Source organism: Ostrea edulis, chromosome 1 (genome assembly GCF_947568905.1).
Source record: "Ostrea edulis chromosome 1, xbOstEdul1.1, whole genome shotgun sequence".
NCBI classification, from domain to species: Eukaryota; Metazoa; Mollusca; class Bivalvia; order Ostreida; family Ostreidae; genus Ostrea; species Ostrea edulis.
Genome location: NC_079164.1, coordinates 104227669 through 104250677, shown reverse-complemented (window position 1 = coordinate 104250677; position 23009 = coordinate 104227669). Strand labels below are relative to the sequence as shown.

The window sequence follows — 23009 nt, the reverse complement described above, 5'->3', positions numbered from 1 at the left end:
TTCACTCTGGGTATGTCTTGGTACTGGTTTGCTCTGGTTATGTCTTGGTAGTGGTTCACTCTGATTATGTCTTGGTAGTGGTTCACTCTGGGTATGTCTTGGTACTGGTTCGCTCTGGTTATGTCTTGGTACTGGTTTGCTCTGGGTATGTCTCGTCTAATAACACACTCAGTGTTTCCTGGTACTGGTTTGCTCTGATTATGTCTTGGTACTGGTTTGCTCTGATTATGTCTTGGCACTGGTTTGCTCTGATTATGTCTTGGTACTGGTTCGCTCTGGGTATGTCTCGTCTAATAACACACTCAGTGTTTCCTGGTACTGGTTTGCTCTGGTTATGTCTTGGTAGTGGTTCACTCTGGGTATGTCTTGGTACTGGTTTGCTCTGGGTATGTCTTGGTACTGGTTCGCTCTGGGTATGTCTCGTCTAATAACACACTCAGTGTTTCCTGGTACTGGTTTGCTCTGATTATGTCTTGGTACTGGTTCGCTCTGATTATGTCTTGGCACTGGTTTGCTCTGATTATGTCTTGGTACTGGTTCACTCTGGGTATGTCTTGGTACTGGTTCGCTCTGGGTATGTCTTGGTACTGGTTCGCTCTGGGTATGTCTTGTCTAATAACACACTCAGTGTTTCCTGGTACTGGTTTGCTCTGATTATGTCTTGGTACTGATTTGCTCTGGGTATGTCTTGGTACTGGTTTGCTCTGGTTATGTCTTGGTAGTGGTTCGCTCTGGGTATGTCTCGTCTAATAACACACTCAGTGTTTCCTGGTACTGGTTTGCTCTGATTATGTCTTGGTACTGATTTGCTCTGGGTATGTCTTGGTACTGGTTTGCTCTGGTTATGTCTTGGTAGTGGTTCGCTCTGGGTATGTCTCGTCTAATAACACACTCAGTGTTTCCTGGTACTGGTTTGCTCTGATTATGTCTTGGTACTGGTTCACTCTGGGTATGTCTTGGTACTGGTTCGCTCTGGGTATGTCTTGGTACTGGTTTGCTCTGGGTATGTCTCGTCTAATAACACACTCAGTGTTTCCTGGTACTGGTTTGCTCTGATTATGTCTTGGTACTGGTTCGCTCTGATTATGTCTTGGTACTGGTTCGCTCTGGTTATGTCTTGGTACTGGTTTGCTCTGGGTATGTCTCGTCTAATAACACACTCAGTGTTTCCTGGTACTGGTTTGCTCTGATTATGTCTTGGTACTGGTTCGCTCTGATTATGTCTTGGCACTGGTTTGCTCTGATTATGTCTTGGTACTGGTTCGCTCTGGGTATGTCTCGTCTAATAACACACTCAGTGTTTCCTGGTACTGGTTTGCTCTGGTTATGTCTTGGTAGTGGTTCACTCTGGGTATGTCTTGGTACTGGTTCGCTCTGGGTATGTCTCGTCTAATAACACACTCAGTGTTTCCTGGTACTGGTTTGCTCTGATTATGTCTTGGTACTGGTTCGCTCTGATTATGTCTTGGCACTGGTTTGCTCTGATTATGTCTTGGTACTGGTTTGCTCTGATTATGTCTTGGTACTGGTTCGCTCTGGGTATGTCTCGTCTAATAACACACTCAGTGTTTCCTGGTACTGGTTTACTCTGATTATGTCTTGGTACTGGTTCGCTCTGGGTATGTCTTGGTACTGGTTCGCTCTGGGTATGTCTCGTCTAATAACACACTCAGTGTTTCCTGGTACTGGTTCGCTCTGGGTATGTCTTGGTACTGGTTCGCTCTGGGTATGTCTTGGTACTGGTTCACTCTGATTATGTCTTGGTACTGGTTCGCTCTGGGTATGTCTTGGTACTGGTTCGCTCTGGGTATGTCTTGGTACTGGTTTGCTCTGGTTATGTCTTGGTACTGGTTCACTCTGGGTATGTCTTGGTAGTGGTTCACTCTGGGTATGTCTTGGTACTGGTTCGCTCTGGGTATGTCTTGGTACTGGTTTGCTCTGGGTATGTCTCGTCTAATAACACACTCGGTGTTTCCTGGTACTGGTTTGCTCTGATTATGTCTTGGTACTGGTTCGCTCTGATTATGTCTTGGCACTGGTTTGCCCTGATTATGTCTTGGTACTGGTTCGCTCTGGGTATGTCTCGTCTAATAACACACTCAGATATTGAGACCACCACTACATCAATACATTGCCGGACAAATTTTTTTTTCAATATTTCAGAATAAGAAGACCGGGGCTTTTTCATATCCGCTGTTCTCCTCTTATCCAGTACCAAGAGAATACGTCCCCAATCTAGTGGGGAGGTCGACCGTCAAACAAGGTAACGAATTACCCACAGCGCACTGTGAAATATATATAATTGTTGCATATGTACAATTTAGTATGCTTATTTTATGTACATTTTGCATATTTTTTTTAACTGTGGTTGAAAGTGTATTTAATGGAGAGGTACTTTATATAGTGCACTATGCATGCATGAAAAATATTTGCATGATTTAATTATGCCCATATACTGCTTGAAAAATATGTATTTTAAAAAATACTTTTTGTATCCTATAATTTTTAACATATTTATATACAGTATGTATTTCATATTGAATACAAACTAGTTGCTTTGCTTACATATACATGTACTTGTTACAGAGTTTCCATAATGTATTGTTACGGGATTATTTATACAAATTTGTTTAATTTGATTAAAATGCTGATCCATACTAATGACAATGATCAGGACAGAGCGAAAGTGAAAAATAAGTGCACCAGCACAGAAATACTTTGATATATATTTAATAATACACAGAGTCTGATGTGAAGAGAAAAGTTCTGGGTTTATTTACAAGTTCAGGTCAGCCAATAGATTTCTCATTTCTGTGTGAACTAATGCCCTCTGGTAGTGAACCCTGTGGTCAGGGGGAAATCACTCAATTCTTACTTATTCCAAAAATTAATCAAATTGGTGTATTTTTATGTACATGTAGGTGTTATTTCTCTTCAGTGCCGGTGATGGTTGAGTTTCTAAAACTTATTTATATATAATTATATATATTTGTACATTTCTCTCTATTTAAAATGGTACTGGTATATGCTGAATAACATTGTAATACTTTTATAACTTATTGGGTAGAACTAATTACTATACATGTAAATCATGTACTAACAATGGCAAAACATTTATATTTACTGTTAAAAAAATAAACACCCCATGGTATCATTTGGAAATTCTAATACTTTCTCAGATTCATCCAAAGTGTATTGATGTGTGTAAGACATCATACTCATCATTATCATCTTCATCCTCATCATTATCATCTTCATCATCCTCATCATTATCATCTTCATCATCATCATTATCATCTCATCACCACCATCCTCATCATCTTCATACTCATCATTATCATCTTCATCATTATCATCATCACCCTCATCATTATCATCTTCATCATCCTCATCATTATAATCATCACCCTCATCATTATCATCCTCATCATTATCATCTCCATCATTATCATCCTCATCATTATCATCTCCATCATCATCATTATCATCTCATCACCACCATCCTCATCCTCATCATTATCATCTCCATCATTATCATCATCACCCTCATCATTATCATCTCCATCATTATCATCATCACCCTCATCATTATCATCTTCATCATCCTCATCATTATAATCATCACCCTCATCATTATCATCCTCATCATTATCATCTCCATCATTATCATCCTCATCATTATCATCTCCATCATCATCATTATCATCTCATCACCACCATTCTCATCCTCATCATTATCATCATCATCCTCATCATTATCATCCTCATCATTATCATCTTTATCATTATCATCTTCAGCATACTCATCATTATCATCTTCATTCTCATCATCTTCATCCTCATCATCTTCATCCTCATCATTATCATCTCATCACCACCATTCTCATCCTCATCATTACCATCACTGCTATGCAATATTTGATAAAACACAAACAGGAGATGAGTAACGTTATGAATCATTGTTCAATACAATGTGACCTTTGACATTGTAGCTTTTGTTTTGACATCAGAACAAGAAGAAGGTTTGTAGATGGCACCACTAGTTTGCATGTGAACATGCACCCTATATCATTATTTGTCCAATGATGCAGTGTTTTTACTTTGATATTTAGCAGCTGATATATCATATCACATATAGGGTTCTTAGCTATCACTCTTGTGATATAGGTGAATATTAAATCATGGGGGTCTGCCTCCTTCACATCATTGACTGAACAAAAGCACAGTCATGTTACAAAAACTTGAGAATTAACAATCCCATGAACTGTTGAAAAGAGCAATTATCAAATATTTTGGACCCCAAAAAAAAAGAATGAAATTCAATTCAATTGGATGTATCAATCAAGTAATATATTTCAAACAGTCAGAGGTTATACAGGCATTAAAAATTCATCAAAGACAAATAAAGACATGATTTGCAGAATAAGTCATTATGTGCAATATTATTAACAATTCAAGTTCTGTCAGAGTTTATTACTGCAAGTTTCTAATTGGCTAAGGGATTTATTGTAAATATGAGAGGCAATATGCTTTCGTTGACATTCAATACGAGGGAGAGTTAATGTTCAACTTCCGGGGCATTAGAAATTTGTCTTAGGCCTCAGGATAATCTCCATTTTTTTCAGCATCGAATTCTTAAAAATAAACCCCCCCAAAAATATTCGGGGTCAATAACAAAATTCCTATGGTTAAATTCTGGACATTCATCACTCACAGCCCCTATAATGTTGATGAGATGGTTGATCTCTGTCATAGATATTTTACAGACTGGAACAAAACACTAGTTTATATGAGACAACACCAAATCCCTGAAAATTTCAAGCAACACCACTGGATAAGTTACATGGTGGAGAACTCAACCTTATATGGAATATATTGCATAGCCATGTCATACTTGGAAGCTATACGCTCCCTTGTGAAAAATGGTTAAGCGATATATCGCATACATGGTCTCGTGTCATCATGTAACTAACACACAATGTATGTATGATTTACAGAGCAAGCATAAATTATGCAAGTTAAAAAATTCTAATTAAGTTGAATTTAAACTTTTAAAGCCCTTAAATATATCTTATATCTACCTTTAACTGTTATATAAAATATTTTGAAATTAATGCAAAGAGAAGATTGGACATTGGAATTTCTTTTACTACTTTTGAACTTCGGTGCCTTAGCTTCATATTATATGTTCTGTATAAATAATGCACACAAAACCTGAAGACTTAGCTGTCATTTCTGACTTCTCTTGAATAATTAATCGTCTCTTCTGCTTCATTCTTTGCTACAAAAAGAAATTGGAGTTTTGATTTGGAGTGATTTGTATTGTTTAATTGGTTCGTTTATTTGACCACTTGACTGGGTCTCTGAAGGCACGTGTAATTTCACAAAACATACTTGGCTATGAATATATTCAAAGACATGTTCTTTGCTTAACATATGGTCACATTCTAAAGACAGAATAACGTTTAATGCCTAATAATTTTTTTCTGAAAGGACATTCAGTTAATATAATATTTGGTAATATAACATTCTATGCAGCTGAATTTGAATGTATGCAAAATTAATGCAAATTTATATTTTTACATATATGCAATTTTGAACTTGATAAATATTTGTATACATGTATTATTAATATGTAAAAGCATAGATTTAATATATGTATATATTTACATTGTAGTAGATAAGAAAAGTTGTGCTTATAGCTAAACTATGAATGCTTATATTTGACAATTGTTAATTGTTCTATGGATTTGATTTACAGACAATGATTTGGCTAAATTCCTTTCTGCTAAGAAACCAGAAAAGGGGCAAGCATGGTTGGACAAATGTAAAACTCTGTTTTCCAAAATGTTGATCGCTAAGCCAGACATGCTTAAAGCAAACTGTGAGTAGACAGCAGACAAAGGCAAGATTATGCTTGAATGTGATGAAATTAAATCCACTCCCATCAATTTGTTGTACATTTTGTTGGACATGAATGGAAATATAAGTTAAATAATACTGGCATTGTATACTGTAGAATGATGAATTCACAGTAATGGCACACTCATACACGTCTGTGGTGCAAGTGTTCACTTAAAAAACTATATCAAAAGTGGGAAAAAAAATATACAGATACCCGAGATTTTGATTGACAACTTTGTATTTAGTGATGCAGCAGTTACTTGAGATTGGAGTTCCGATAATGGCCAAGCTTCAGGATGTGTTTCCACTGCTGGAGTACACAGGTGTGCTTAATATAATGTCTGTTCTCTTTCTTACTATATGCATGTTATTCTAAATCTTTTATATGTGTTACGAGTCTATTTCTGCCATGTAATTAAATGTACATGACGTAATAGTATAACATGTCCGTGTGATTATTTTGTCACCTCCTGTTAATTTGTAGCAATGTCCCTTTGTTCGTAGAGCCTTGGTTTTATGGCCGTCGTTCACGCCCAAGCAGTGGCAAGAGTGGTAGGCTTACTCACCACTGCCACATCGTGATGCTGTACACGTCATTATCACACCCACCACTGCCACATTGTGATGCTGTACATGTCATTATCACACCCACCACTGCCACATTGTGATGCTGCACGTGTCATTCTCACACCCACCACTGCCACATTGTGATGCTGCACGTCATTATCACACCCACCACTGCCACATCGTAATGCTACATGTCATTCTCACACCCACCACTGCCACATTGTGATGCTGCACACGTCATTCTCACACCCACCACTGCCACATTGTGATGCTGTACATGTCATTCTCACACCCACCACTGCCATATCGTGATGCTGCATGTCATTCTCACACCCACCACTACTACATCGTGATGCTGCCTGTCATGCTCACACCCACCACTGCCACATTGTGATGCTGCACATGTCATTCTCACACCCACCACTACCACATTGTGATAGCAAGTGTCAAACTGACACACAAGACCCAAAGCTGTTACATTGTAATGTCATTAGTAACACCCGACATTAAGACTGCCACAGTGTCATTAGTAACACCGACATTAAGACTGCCACAGTGTCATTAGTAACACTCGACATTAAGACCGCCACAGTGTCATTAGTAACACCCGACATTAAGACTGCCACAGACACCCGGCATTAAGACTGTCACAGTGTCATTAGTAACACCGACATTAAGACTGCCACAGTGTCATTAGTAACACTCGACATTAAGACCGCCACAGTGTCATTAGTAACACCCGACATTAAGACTGCCACAGACACCCGGCATTAAGACTGTCACAGTGTCATTAGTAACACCAGGCATTAAGACTGCCACAGTGTCATTAGTAAAAACCGACATTAAGACTGCCACAGTGTCATTAGTAACACCCGACATTAAGACTGCCACAGTGTCATTAGTAACACTCGGCATTAAGACCGCCACAGTGTCATTAGTAACACCCGACATTAAGACTGCCACAGACACCCGGCATTAAGACTGTCACAGTGTCATTAGTAACACCAGGCATTAAGACTGCCACAGTGTCATTAGTAACACCCGGCATTAAGACTGCCACAGTGTCATTAGTAACACCCGACATTAAGACTGCCACAGTGTCATTAGTAACACCCAGCATTAAGACTTCCACAGTGTCATTAGTAACACTCGACATTAAGACTGCCACAGTGTCATTAGTAAAAACCGACATTAAGACTGCCACAGTGTCATTAGTAACACCCGACATTAAGACTGCCACAGTGTCATTAGTAACACTCGACATTAAGACTGCCACAGTGTCATTAGTAACACCCGACATTAAGACTGCCACAGTGTCATTAGTAACACCCGACATTAAGACTGCCACAGTGTCATTAGTAACACTCGACATTAAGACTGCCACAGTGTCATTAGTAACACCCGACATTAAGACTGCCACAGTGTCATTAGTAACACCCGGCATTAAGACTGCCACAGTGTCATTAGTAACACCCGACATTAAGACTGCCACAGTGTCATTAGTAACACTCGACATTAAGACTGCCACAGTGTCATTAGTAACACCCGACATTAAGACTGCCACAGTGTCATTAGTAATACCCGGCATTAAGACTGCCACAGTGTCATTAGTAATACCCGGCATTAAGACTGCCATAGTTTAATGTCATAGTAACATCCACTATTATGCTTTCTTTTAAGTTTCATCCTAATATATATTCGATACCCTACTATTTTTGTATAGATCCTGGATATACATACACTATCACCTTTTCTTTACTGTTTTGTCTTCTTCAAACTTTTCGCATATAGTATAACTTAATCGTCCTTTGCTCCTTTGATCTGTTTTGAAAAAATATGGACAGTCAGCATAGTAATTATAACTATAATGATGTCATGATTTGAATATACTATGCCAAGATAGTAGTCAGGGTTTTAACAAGTAATGCACAACTGGAAGGGGAATGTACTATATGTTAAAACCCTGACAACTATTTTGCCATGGTATACGAAAAATGTAACATTATCAGGCGCGGATCCAGAAATTTTTTCCAGGGGGGTCAAACCTTTTCACAAAAAAATATTTATAATATAATAACAGTCAACTCATTTTTCTTATAAATCATTATATTGTAATTTTTATCTTTGCAAATTCCAGGGGGGGGGGGGGGGGGCTCTAGATCCGCGCATGATTATTATGCATGTATAAACACTGACAGACTCACCACTGCCACATTCTAATAACATACATGTACTAACATCAACACTGACAGACTCACCACTGTCATATTCTAATAACATACATGTACTAACATCAACACTGACAGACTCACCACTGTCACATTCTAATAACATACATGTACTGACATCCAACACTGACAGACTCACCACTCTGACAACTTTTCGATTTTTTGCTGCTTAGCATTAAAGTTTAATTGAACCTCTCTGAGACAAATATTATTTTGAAATCATCAGAGGATTGAAAGAATTTTAAAATGATTGTGACACAAAATCTTTTGTTATATATATGAATCCAGCACCTGTGTGAACTATATTCTGTGATTTATGATGCACTCAGTGTATATTATGTAAAGATTGAAAGCCAAGTTGTGACAAATCATGTAAATATTAGTAGCAAAGGAAGACATGGTTAAGTTAAGGAAAATACTTCGCTAGCATTATAAAACATAATGGGAAATGGTATTACATAAATATGTATTGCATATTGTTTATTTTTTCCTTAACAGGTACAGATGGTGCATTAAAAGCTCTAAAATTATCACCACTGCAGAAAAATGGGGTAAAAATGGCTATCAGGTGAGAAGTCTCCATTAGATACTCGTAGTGAAGGAGGAATTATTTTTAAAGTAATCTTGGTATAGTATGAATAGTGATCAAAAGAGTATGGTGTGACCTATTACAGGAAAGGCTGTAAGGCGACACCTGTCATACATAGAAGTCCTTATAACTAAGGCTCCTTAAATCCGTAAAAGAATTCTTAAAAAGTATATTACATGTCATAAATTAATTCATTTGTATACAATATTTAGGACAGCACACACTAAATAATTATATGAAAATATTCATTTATTGGCATCCTTTTTGAGGTCCAAGCATGTAATTAGGCTTTGCTCTAAACAAAAACATTGTCATGTTGTGAAATTGACAACAAGGAATGAATACCACTCCACTAAACCTGAGAATACCTAAGGCTTACAACCAAGTTTTATGTAACCAACATTTATTGTCAAGATTTGTATAAAGGATATGATAAGGGAAATTTTTTTCTTCTTATACACGATTTCATTATAACTGAGTTTTACTGTATCATCTCCTGTATGAAATGTTGGCAGTTACTACACTACATGTATTTTGTATATTACAAAATGAAAAACTTGAAATGTCCAAATATTTTTTCCTTGAAATTAACACTTGGATATTCTTCCAAGTCAAATGATACCTTCAAGTTTAATGGTACTTACAGGTATGATTGAAAAGTCTTTTGGGGGGGGAGGGGGGGGGGGATCCAGCAAAGCGTTTACAGTACATGTGGGGTATTTACATGTATAACAATATGAATATTGGCTTTCAGGTATGGTCTACACCTGAAAGTGATTCACAATGATGTAACAGATCGTTTGGATAAGCTCCTCAAGCAGTGCTCCTATTATCTCCAGCAACAACAGAGACCAACAGAATCATCCATAGGTATCAATGAAATCATTGTGCAGGATTTCATGCACTCACTGCAATGCTAATTATACTGCAGTACTGTAATTTTTGTCTGGCAATTCAAATTTTTCCATGTTTTTAGCTCACCTGATCCAAAGGCTGAAGTGAGCTTTTCTGATAAAAATTTGTCCGTTGGCTGTCGTTGTTGAAAAGTTTTCACATTTTCAACTTTTTCTCCAGAACCACTGGGTGAATTTCAACCAAACTTTGCACAAAGCATCCTTAAGTGAAGGGCTTTCAAGTTTCTTCAAATGAAGGGCCATGCCCCCTTTAAAGGGAAGATAATCACAAAAATGCAAAATTAGGGTAGGGTCATTTAGAAATCTTCTTCTGAAGAACCACTGGGCCAGAGGAGCTGAGATTTACATGAAAGCTTTCTGACATAGTGCAGTTTCAAGTTTGTTCAAATCATGACCCCCAGGGTAGGTTGGGGCCACAATAGGGGATCAAAGTTTTACATAGAAATACATGTATATAGGGAAAATCTTTAGAAATCTTCTTCTCAAGAACCACTGAGCCAGAGGAGCTAAGATTTCCATGAAAGCTTCCTGACCTAATAGTGCAGATTCAAGTTTGTTCAAATCATTGCCCCCGGGGTAGATTGGGCCACAATAGGGGATCAAAGTTTTACATACAACTATGTATGGAAAATCTTGAAAAATCTTCTCAAGAATCATTGGGCCAAAGAAATTGACATTTACATGAAAGCTGTCTGACTCAGTGCAGATTTAAGTTTGTAAAAATCATGGCCTCCAGGGGTAGGTTGTGGCCACATTAGAGACTAAGGTTTACATGCAAATATATATGAAAAGTCAGGTGAGCGAAGTGACCCATGGGCCTCTTGTTTTTGGGAGGTTTTTTTATTACGGATGATGATGCACTCTTCTCTCCATTTTCAAATTGGTGTATATAAGGATCAACAAAGTTACAATTCTGTCTATAAAAAATTGTCCAGCATATTCTTAGAACAGATCATGGTAATCAATGATCACACAAGGTAGGGACCTGTACAAGTGTCATGATCCTAGACTACTGAGAAATTTTCAGTCATATATGGTAGTTGTGGCTGTTCAGGGGACAAATGTTAAGTTAGATACAGATGTATGTAACAGTTATCTTAATTTGATCATGGATTGAAAATAGTTCCTTTTTGTGAAACTTTTAAAATATATACTGGGAAAAAATCCTTATTTGACACAACTTAAGGGCACCAAAATTACCTTTGTTTTAATGCAACTTTTTGTTCAATAGCATATTTAATTTTGTTGAAATTAGAGCTACTTTTTTTTCCATTTTCAGAATACCTTCACTCGGTATATGGTGGATTTGACTGGTTTGCAGCCACAATCTTCTTAATGTTTGGTGGTAACCTGGAAAAATCCTGGAACTTCCTCCACAAGTTCTCCACACTGGGCTGTTCAGGGTATCTATGGATCCACAGGCTGCACTGTTCTGTAAGTATTCTACAGTCTGAGGTTATTTAAGGTCAAATGTTTGTTTTAGCATAGATCACCAGAGTGTAGGCTCAAATGAGGCTATATAGGTCACCTGAGTCACTCAGGTGGCCTCTTGCTATCGGTCTGCATCCATTGTTGTACAGTGTATCTCATTAATTAACAATAAACATTTTTAAATTCTCTTAGATAACTACCATTCCAATTCTTTTCAATTTTGGTATGAAGCATCTCTAGGACAAGGTGGGCAGAAATTGTAAATTTCAGGACTCCTGTTCCCCTCGAACTGTAAGGGTGGGGCAAAAATTGACCAATTTTCAAAAATCTTCACCTCTACAACTGCACATGTGTAAGAAAAACTAAATGCATAGTCATGGAGAGCAGTAAGGCCTCTACCAAAATTGTAAATTTCATGATCCCTGGGGTAGAGGTGCTGACTACAGGGCAAGGCCAAACTTGGCATTTTTTCGGTGTGAAGCATTTTGAATAACATCTTCTTTAATGCTATTGATACTAAATGAATATTTACAAGGTAGAAGGAGCAGGTAGCCCATTACAAAAATTTTTAATTTCATGAATCCATGGGTAGGGGTTTAGGTACCAGAGTGGGACAAAAATGGTCATAGTGATTAAATGTCTTTATCATTTTAAAGACTTCTTTAATTTTGGTGATACTGTATTAAAAAAAAACCAATGCATGTTTAGGAAAAGTAGAATGGGATTACCAAGATTGTGAGTTTCACAACCCTAAGGTTCTGCCTCAAGGGCAGGTCCAAATTAATCATGTATTGTTAGTATAAAGTCTTTCTTCAGTATGGGCATTTGTGTTTTTTAAAAGAACATCTTGTTTTATACTGCTGCTACATGTACATGTTAGAATTTAGCTTAGATATGCAGAACAGGAAAATTATTAGATTTCAAACTGCTTGGGCTATTGATACTTTTAATCAATACTCAGGTGACCAATAAGGCCTGTGGGTCTCTTGTTGAATATTTGCCTGATGTCGGTTATCTACATGTACGTTGTTGGTGTTGTTAATCTTTTTTCACATTTTCTACTGTTTCTCTAAATCCACTTGGCCAATTTAACCAAACTTGGCATACAGTATCCTCGGTTGCAAGGAATTCAAACCCCAGAAATTAGTTAGGGTCATTTCAAAACCTTTTGAAGAGCCATTAGGTATGAACTGACAAAACTTTGTGATAGCGTCTTGATATTTTGTAGATACAAGTTTCTTCAAATATTTTTTATGGATTGTCAAAAAAGACAGTTCATTTGTAATTTCATGGAAAGCTACTATAACCTCTTTCTATATAAACAAATAAACTACTTCACTGATCACTTTATGTCATAGTCCGAGACGACCATGAAAACAAGAAAAATTGATCTTCAATATAAAAAAAAAAAAAAAAAAAAAAGATGAGACAACAGTAATGGCTGCTTATGGACACTTGCCATTACAAAAAAATTACATGCATGTGTATAGAAAATGATTCACATACCAGAGTTAAATATCTAGTTTAGGTGCATGATTTTCAATGCATATGATTTTTTTTTGTTTTAAATGTCAGGCGCCCATGTGGCCATCAAGGGTCAGAATAAGTTCACAGTAGAGGTACGAAGACTTACAAAGGAATTCTCAAAGACAAAAGTCATTAATAGCAAATCAAGATTATTTCTTCTTAAATAAGTCTGCAGCATCCTTATGTAATGTAGATTCAACAGTATTCAATCCATGACCACCCTGAAGTAGAGAAGAATATGGATGCAAACTTTTACATATGACTATCTATTAAAGGGGGAAACATTTAAAAATCCTCTTCCCATGGACAACAAGGGTATTCACAGTGCCAGCACATTGATATAGGAATCTATCAAGTAGCAAAATTACTTTCATAAATGATATGCCAGTAGAAGTAAATTGAATAAAGAAAATATACATATATATGTGTATGTAATGATAATTTAATATGCTCTCACCTCGTCATAATGAGACATTTAGTGAACAGCGGTCTATCTTTAACAGGTCCTACTTTGTTTAAGGTCACAGCTGGGGTTCCAAAGCTAAGACAAGTAAATTATCGCTTTGACTTGCATGAGTGTTGTCACTGATATTGGCCCGTCTCTTGTTATAATTTCCTACACTGGTGAAAAATATTTGTAGTGTACACAAGGATGTATGAGTGTACCCAGTTTGCAGATAAAATATGTGCATGTTATTAATTTATTATGTAGAATATGCTATGTTAATTGTGTTGGGTAGAATTATTAAATTCTATTAAACATGGTGTTTTAGGTTCACTTGCCATCAGACCTGATGTGTAGTGGAATTTCCCCCTTATTCTCCAGCACAGGTCATAACATCGAACTTATCCTCCAAATAGAACTCCCTCTGGTGGCCTCTGCATTTAAAATGTCAGGATTTACTCCAGCTCAGGTTTGTACAAGAATAGCAGCATGTTCTATTGAAATGATGACTTAAGGAGGATTGTTATACACCTGAAAATATTTCTTATATAAAAGTAATATGATTTAAAAGTAACATTTTTACTGTTAAACCAATTCTCACACTCGTGGTCTATTGACCGGTCAACAGTTTACGAACTGTTGACCAGGCAATAGTCTGCTTTATTTCTATTGGTTATGTAAGTCACGTGGTTCTCGGTCTGTTGCTTAGCTTTACGTAATGGTGAGGTTCTCTGATTTGACTGATGTAGATACAGAATTTATTAGATGGAACGCAGAACAGAAACACGAAAAATGTAATTATTGATTATTAATTAGAATATTACGTAGGTTTTCTTTTAAACTAGTGGATGCGTTGATAAATATGTACAATTTCTGTCACGTAATGTTCAAAGTTCAAAGTCAACAAACCATGTACATCTAGTAAAACATCCTAAAAATTGAAAGTGTATAACAAAACAGTTATAGACTGTGTCCTCGGACAACAGCTGTTTTGTTTGACCCTCGAACGGATCTGTTGCCCTCAGCCTACGGCTTCTGGCAACAGACCCGTTCTCGGGTCAAACAAAACAACTGTTGTCCTCGAACCCAGTCAATAACTGTATAATGTTACACCAGTGAAATCAGATATTGATAAAAAGTGGAGGATATGTACAACAATATTTTGAAATGAGCTTCTTTGATAATGTATAACCTTAATTTTTATGTAAAATCTTTTAAACACATTAGACAGTAGATTTTGATCATTAAAAAGGATAAAGAAAATTTTGGGGGAAATCATGAATCAGTCCCTTTAAAAGGAATATACAAAAATTGCTGATATTTATATTTTTATTCTATCATAAAAGGAAGTCAGCCATTATCATGATGTAGTATACCTCCTTAAGAAGTTCTAATGTTTCAAGTCATTCAGAAAAAAAGTCAGAAAAATTTATATGAATAATGTATTTATAAGTAACATAAAATTAATGTTTATTTGTAACTGGTCAAACAAGAATCATTTTAATGCCCACACTTGATGTTCACTTATTTTAAAGTTAACTTGAAAATACTTTTCTAAAATTCAGATTTGCTTTCACTGGTTGAAGCAGTGTTTCTGGAACTATTTGGACTGGGCAGATATTTGTCAATATATCTGTCTGTGTATTGTTATGGGGATTGACTACCAGGTTTACCTGTGCTGTGCTATCTTTAAACACCAACAAAAGAACATCATGGAACACATGCAGACACAGGACCTCATCATTTATCTCAAGGTATGCAATAATTTGACCAGGTACCCACTACAAACCATGTGAGAAAGCCTTGTTATATCCATCTTTTCACATAACCATGTCATCCATTATGACATCATAAATTTTGACGCTTCTATACTGCATAGTAAAGTTAACATCTGCTTTAATATTATCTTTATTATTTTTTCATCCTATTTACATGTATGCATACATTATTTTTTGGGGAATAACATTTGCTTTTCAATTTATACAAAAAGTATGAATCGTTTTCGGATATGATCCTCCGTGTTATTATACCCCCGAACGAAGTTCAGGGGGGTATATAGGAATCACTCTATCTGTCTGTCCGTCCATCTGTCTGTCTGTGCAGATTCGTGTCCGGGCCATAACTTCTTTGTTCTTTGACTTAGGCATACCATATTTGGCACACAGGTGGATCACCATGAGACGATGTGTTGAGTACCTTCATGACCTATATGACCTTGACCTCGAGGTCAAAATTATAGGTTTTTTTACAATGGATTCTTGTCCGGGCCTTAACTTCTTTGTTCTTTGATATAGGCATACCATATTTGACACATGAGTGTATCACCATGAGACAATGTGTCATGTACATTCATGACCACTTTATGACCTTGACCTTTGATCTCAAGGTCAAAATTATAGGTTTATGCCATGGATTTGTGTTCGGACTATATATTCCATTTTGTTTTTCAAAGGCATAACATATTTTTATACTCAGGAAAGAGGTAATTTATACCTATTAGCAACACCCTTTGGGAGATTGGGGTAGTGGGGGGGGTATTCTTAGTGAGCATTGCTCACAGTACCTCTTGTTTATTTCTGCATTTAACAATAGATATGGATTTTAATAATTCTATTTCTTCAACATATTCAAAATTGATGATCTGTAAGATTGACAAGTAATGGAAGAGAAATATTTCACCTTGAATTGATCCATATGGTATAAGGGAAGTGTCACCTGAGGGGTTGGAAATTTTGGTCAGGGATGAACGAGGCTTGCTTATGATAGATTTTTGTAAATTATAATTTTGTGACTTTCATTATCGCAATTCACCTTTGAATTAGAACGCTTTGGCCGATATAGTATTGCGTTTTGTGACGACACAATTGAATCTGTAATACAATTGCGAAATGCAACAGAAACTCTCATTGGTCCATATGTATAAGTCCGCCCAAATTCCCTTATACAGGAGTAGTCAGCATTTGAAAACATGAAGGCCAGATGCTAGATGGAAAAAAACTTCAGAGGAATTAAGAGAAAAAGTTGTATTCTTGTGTTGTTGTCTCATAAATTTAATATCAAAAAAATTCCTAACATATTTTCATACTATACTTGTGTCCAAACATACCTTCAAATATTTATTAAAGCCCCATATGACCCAAAAACTCGATCACAGCTTTTGATGATTTCGTTCGTAGACGTAGCCATGTTAGGTAGCTAGTCAATTCGAATCCCGGTTCATTTCCATACTGGCACAATAGCGTCTAGATGTGTACTAATAACCCACAAATATTTTAGCTAAATAGTTTAAATAATATACCACCCCAGTCCTATTCAATGATAATTATTCAAATAGCAAAACTCATGGCAATGCGGTTTTCATTAGTCATGGGCGCCGCGGCTCCGATCTAATGGGCTTATGTATCATTTTTGATAATCAAGAGCTTATTTTACCTTTCCAAAAACTGGTACAAAAATGTTTTAATTTCTATTAATTATTTGTGTTGATAATAAATGAAGAGCGAATGCATAACTCACAACCAATTTTATGAATAGATACCAATAGCAAGAACCTAACATGGCTACGTCAACAAATGAAATCATTTGAAGCTGCAAGTTTTCGGGTTGTGTGTAGTTTCTGTGGAAACAAGGGGGTTATTTATATTCGGTCTTGGGGGATAGGAAAGACCGAATATAAATAACCCCCTCGTTTCCACAGAAACTAGGTCGTGTGTGGCTTTAATGAATATTTGAAGGTATGTTTGGACACAAGTATATAGTAGGAAAATATGTTAAGATTTTTTTATATTGAGTTTATGAGACAGCAATACAAGAATACACCAATATCAGGCCTCAACCGTCCGCAGCTTTTTGTGACCCGTAAATCGAAGGTTTCTATAAGAGGGGGATCTTTTCAGAGAGCTATGTACAGTTCTCCAGCTACACTGAATCCGATCGAGAAAGTGGGTGGGCTGTAATCGGCCAATGAAAACTCTTGTATTACATCAAACTGTTCAATCGTCTCATTCAATTGTATCGTCACACAACGCAATACTATATCGGGTAAAGCGTTCTAATTCAAAGGTGAATTGCGATAAATATGTGGTTTTAAATGTGCCTTATTGCTAAGTAATTTTAAGTGATGTAAGAATTTGTAAACTATTGTGGTTTCATTCGTTTTCATGTGCATCAAATTTGTTCTTGTGTAATTTCTTGATGAGGAAAAATCGTATTTTGTTGATCACTCAATTTGGTGATCTTGCTCAATCACTAAACAACAGATAAAAAAGAATGATTAAACCACAGTATCACCCAGTTTGGAGATCTCTCATGTTTGTTATTCTGGTCTGCGACCATGCAAAATCCCCGTCTAAAGTGAACAAATTGCATGCTGGTAGTGAAAAGGCCAATAGTCTCGATGGACTGTAGTGTGGTGACTGTTCTACTAGGTACAACACCCAGACCAAGAATTTAGTCAAAATATGATTTTATACTTTGGATGGATCTCAATAAACTTGATAAATTTAATGGCGAATCATGTCAAAAACCGTCTTAGCAAAACCATGGGCAATCAGTTTGATACACATGATAGGTTTTGTATGTGCCACTATTTCGTACTTGCCTTTTCATTCAAGCATTTTTAAAAACCATACTTTGATCTGTGCATAAAATTCCTCATTTAGTAGTTTTAATAGTTGGAGTGCTGTTTTTTGTATACAGTATATTTTTTTTCTTCTTTTTGTCACGAAAAGCAAATGCATTGTGTGTTGTTTTGATCATTGTACATCATATCTTGTGTACTGTGAATGTTGGACTTTTTCATGAAAATCTGTCATTATCACTTACATTGACATTTTAAGATTTTGATTTCTTGTAGGAGAGTGCTATCACTGGATTCCACGCATCGAATTACATGAAGTACATGTTGGACCTGGAGAAAAAATACAGAGACACAATATTTAGGGACATGTTGAACATTACAAGACCTTGATCCTAATCGTGTCAAGAAACCTTGCCACAAGATGAAGTAACAAGTGACTTGGTTCATGGATTGCCTTATAGAGAATCTCATATAGACCTCAACAGATGATAAAATTATACACAGATACTTGTTTCAGATACATGTACCTGAGAATGGTTATAATATATCTCATATGTAAGAGGTCTCCTCGTTTTACAATTCATTGCAAGCTTTAAACACTGGAAGTAGGGTATTACTTGCACCATCCATTTATTTCAGTATTTGGTTACATTTTTTCCCCAGTGATGTAGAGAATTTAGATCTGGCTCTCACATGCTACACTTTTATAGTTTATTTACAGAGACAATGAGTTGGAGACTGTGATTATGTGTATGATTTTGGTATCGTAGTCGCATTGACCACTCGACACTTGTTAAACATTATGAGGTGATATATACATGTACATATATATAGCTCTGCCAAGGTCTCCCCACTTGTTTTCCTTTCCACCAAGATTATAAATTATTTATTATTTAGGATTTCTTAAAAATGTTTGCCAAAGGTTGGGCTTATGACCAGAAACAAGTATATAAAAGTAGCCAGATTGTAAATCTGAAGAGGGTGGGGAGGGGTTAAATTGCTGATCTTGGCAGAGGTTCATGACATTTTATTACTCATTTTCTTAAGTATTCATGTATCATTATGACTTTACAATGATTGCCGTCCATATTTGAAGACCATTTCAATAAAACTAGTTAAGTTAATGCTTGAAGACTTTTTTTTTTTATATCAGTTAAAAAATTTAAACTTTGTATGCAAAGTTTTCTGCCATCTTTGTGCAGATGATACATGTAGGTAAGGGTTTGGAGATCTTATGATTCTTGGAAAAGTCAGCATTCAAAAGACCACATGATGAGGGAAGTGAGTGCTTTCTGGATTCTTGATCTGCATCTTTTCATAGACTGAAACTGTAGGTGGACCATAATCCCCACTTTGGATAGCTTCACAGCTTGAAAAGAGTTCTCAGACTGCTATTCAAACAAAGCTGGGTGGGATGGGTCTCAAGCCTGTTGTAATATATAATATATATATATAGATAACGCATAAATTGTTTCTTCTGTTTTCATTTTTGGGAGTTCATTTTATCAACTCCTCTATACAGGGAGGTGTGGACCTTAGCACTTCTTTACAAACAGATGTAAGATTCAGCGCTAGCAACAAATAGTTCGTAAACTATTTACAAATTACGCGTTAAAATGCATAATTTCTGTAAAATTGACTTTTCTACCGTCGGCCAATTGAGTACGTAAATTGAAAAACGACCAAAATATCACTAGAAATACAATCTAATGTCAACAGCGATATTTCACACTATTAAAAAATTCCTACACGCAGATCATAACATACAGTACAGGTCAAAAACGGTGCCCCGCGGACTGAAAGCGTGGGCCGGTGTTTTTGAAATTTTCTATAGCAGTCACGTGGACCTTTCAAATTCAAAGATAAATATACATATACCCACGTGTCCACAATCAGGAAATCAAACGATCGGCAATGGTAGTAGTAACATCAAATGCTTTACCGAAAATATACATCGTGAATCGCCATCCATTCAATGTTGGAGTGGCTGCTTTAATGATAAAACTTCTGAGCTCGACAGTAAATTCATTTTAATCATTTTAGTATTAAAACAACCTCTCACCTCTGTCGGCACGAGTTCGAATCCCGCTCGCGCCGATAAGTGAGAAAGTTTCCCTGTTTACTTTCGGAAGGTCGGTGGTCTCTTCCCAGGTACATTGTATCTGGGTTCTTTCTTCCACCAGTAAAAACTGGGCACCACCAGATAACTGAAAAATTGTTGAGTGTGACGGAAAACATCAATCAATCAATAAAAACAACCAGTCACGGAGTTCAAGCTTTTCCAAACTTTCAGTTATAAATTAAATCAAATATTATCATTATAGAATTTCAGGTCTTTTTTTAAATACATATTTTTAATACAGTAGTATTGAATAAAATGTCAATTTAGTTTTCCTTTGCTAAATATATATAATAAATGATTTTATTGCCTTAGATTAATAAAGGTGAAGTAAGTTTCCATGATATCTGATTAATTAATATTTAATTAGACCTTTACATTACTCATTGTGTAGAATTAATCACATTCTTCTATATGCACTTATCTGTCGATTCACGTAATCTTTATTTTATACGGAAAGTTAAACCCATAATATTTGTAAAGTTAAAATTGCTAAATATTGCTCAGTAAAAAAAAAAAAATTTAAAATAGGGAATTAAAAAATTAATTTCTTGATATTCTGTTCATCATGTTGAATGATATGAAAAAGCTTTATAACTGTATGCATCATTTACTGAAAGTTTAGTTTTACTATAAAGTTTTTCTAAATTTATCACATCTTAAAATACAAATTTAGTTCTTTCTACGAACTAAATAGATGAAAATATAATGTCGCAGTTAACAATTTATCCCGAGACGAGGTCTTTCATGCAAAGCCATCAACAATTAGCTTCACGAAAAAAGGTAAGAGGATATCGGTAATCATGAACATGAACGAAGACCAAGTAAAGGCGTTGAACCTGGCCAAAGATACCATGTTTTCATTTTAACTATAGCCAAGCCAATTGTGGAAAGACTTACATTGCACAAAATAATATGATTAAAACCTCCAGAGCATTCCACGGTCGGGTACGTAATTTTTCATGGAAATCCGAGAAAACCATGAACGTAAAATTAACAATGCTCCACATAACATTCGTTTTTCAAAAGGTGTGACTCTACATAAACAAAATATTTCATCAAGTTCCTTCCATGTGCGATCATAAAAATGAAATTTTTGTAAATTTGAGTAATTAATAAAAATAATCAAAACTTTATGTTATAAGAATAATTAAATATCATGCCATCAAGTAGCACTTGTGCATGCATCGCATAAATACATGTTTCTTAGATAATAACAATTATTAAAAACAATTACCCTCTTCCAATCCCATATCCTTTTAGATCATAATGAAACATTGTTCTGTTTTGATCTAACCTTCAAGTATACATTTTATTAACACCATTATACTCCAAATCATAATCAAGTCAGTGTCTACAATGATAAGATTGATTGTTGGTTTTTTTACGTCCCGCCAAAAACTTTTCACTCATATTCAGACGTCACCAGCTGTAGGTGAAGTACCACAAATTTAGATTTATGCTTAAACCTCAGGGCCGTAGCAGTGAGGGTTATTTATCGTGCTAACGCCTGCTGCGACACGGGATTACTGTTTTTAAGGTCATATCCGAAAGACCCGTGATTCTCACTTCTAAATGCTGAGTGTTTGGTGAAGGAGCAATCACTATCTATGTTTATGTCTTAGATTTGACGCGAGCGGGGCTCGAACTCACGACCTCCCGGTTACGAACTCACGACCTCCCGGTTACGAAGCGAACGCTCAATGATAATTTTTCCAGAAATTTGAAATCTAATTTTTTCATATCCAAATCTAAATGGCCATTTTCACTTTCCTTGGTATTTTCTGACGCTCAGGACACCAAAGAGAAATCCCCCCTATTTTTCATGCTATAGACCCAAACTTACCCGGCAGTTTGTACACAAGAAACTAGCGTTGTTTTACTATCATTGGTATATTCTGTTACCTTTTCGTCCAGCTGATGGTATTCAGAAATTTTATCGTTCTAAAAATAGTGGACCGCGACAGAAAAAAATATCAACATCACACCTTCCGTTCGTTGTAGGTGGTAAGGTTATTCTCTTTAGACGAGAGGAAGGCTATGCCTCTCGACTTCTCTAAAGAGAATAGTGGTAAGGTTAAAACGATCCAGTTGAACGGCGATAAGAAATTGCGCACCAAATAGCGATGCCTTGGATCCAAGAATCATCAGTTGATTTAGAACGACCGTTCTTTTCAGTTGGTAATTGCTCTTTCGATATGATTTCTCAGCGAAGTGCAGATATTTTCACACCTTATTCTTCTCTTATGATCGATGATATGACATTTTAAAAAACGGTTTCTATGCGATATTTGTGTATTCGATTTAAATAAGAAAATTGAAGTTTAATATTTTATCAAAAATACCATTCAAAAATACAAGGAGGGCAATGGGACCTGAAGTCCTGTACACAAGCACCTGTGAGTTTAATTGATCAAAATATAAGGCTCATGGCGGGTGTGACCAGTCAACAGGGGGTGCCTACTCCTCCTAGGCACCTGATCCAACCTCTGATATGCACAGGAGCAGGTTTGCCCACCTCTTAATTTTGTATTCTTTTAGGAGTTATGAAATTGATCACTGTTCGTTATCTTCACCTTTTCGTGTGTGCAGAATTAAGACCACGTGGCTATTTTTGTAGCTTTAGTAAATTGTAGCTATTTTACTGTCGCTTATGCTTACGAAGTTCTGTACGTTGAGATCATAGACAGTTTTAAAGATAAAGGC

At 36.2% G+C, this 23009-nt stretch overlaps 1 protein-coding gene across 8 annotated transcripts in view; it reads left to right on the top strand.

The window, feature by feature from the left end:
• The window catches only part of LOC130051241 (protein broad-minded-like), a 45135-nt gene extending 25823 nt beyond the window's left edge, over positions 1-19312 (top strand). For 3 of the 8 annotated variants that reach the window (XM_056152876.1, XM_056152878.1, XM_056152875.1), the window contains 11 exons: positions 2164-2263; positions 2744-2788; positions 5762-5884; positions 6150-6227; positions 6409-6456; positions 9198-9267; positions 10043-10158; positions 11482-11636; positions 13934-14074; positions 15171-15359; positions 18461-19312. In XM_056152876.1, the coding sequence (XP_056008851.1) occupies positions 2164-2263; positions 2744-2788; positions 5762-5884; positions 6150-6227; positions 6409-6456; positions 9198-9267; positions 10043-10158; positions 11482-11636; positions 13934-14074; positions 15171-15359; positions 18461-18574 (1179 nt within the window). In that variant the 3' untranslated portion in view covers positions 18575-19312. Of the gene's footprint in view, positions 1-2163; positions 2264-2743; positions 2789-3992; positions 4023-5761; positions 5885-6149; positions 6228-6408; positions 6457-9197; positions 9268-10042; positions 10159-11481; positions 11637-13933; positions 14075-15170; positions 15360-18460 lie in introns of all 8 variants that reach the window. The other 5 variants (XM_056152882.1, XM_056152881.1, XM_056152877.1 and 2 more) reach the window with 4 other exon arrangements.
• Positions 19313-23009: the final 3697 nt, after the last annotated feature.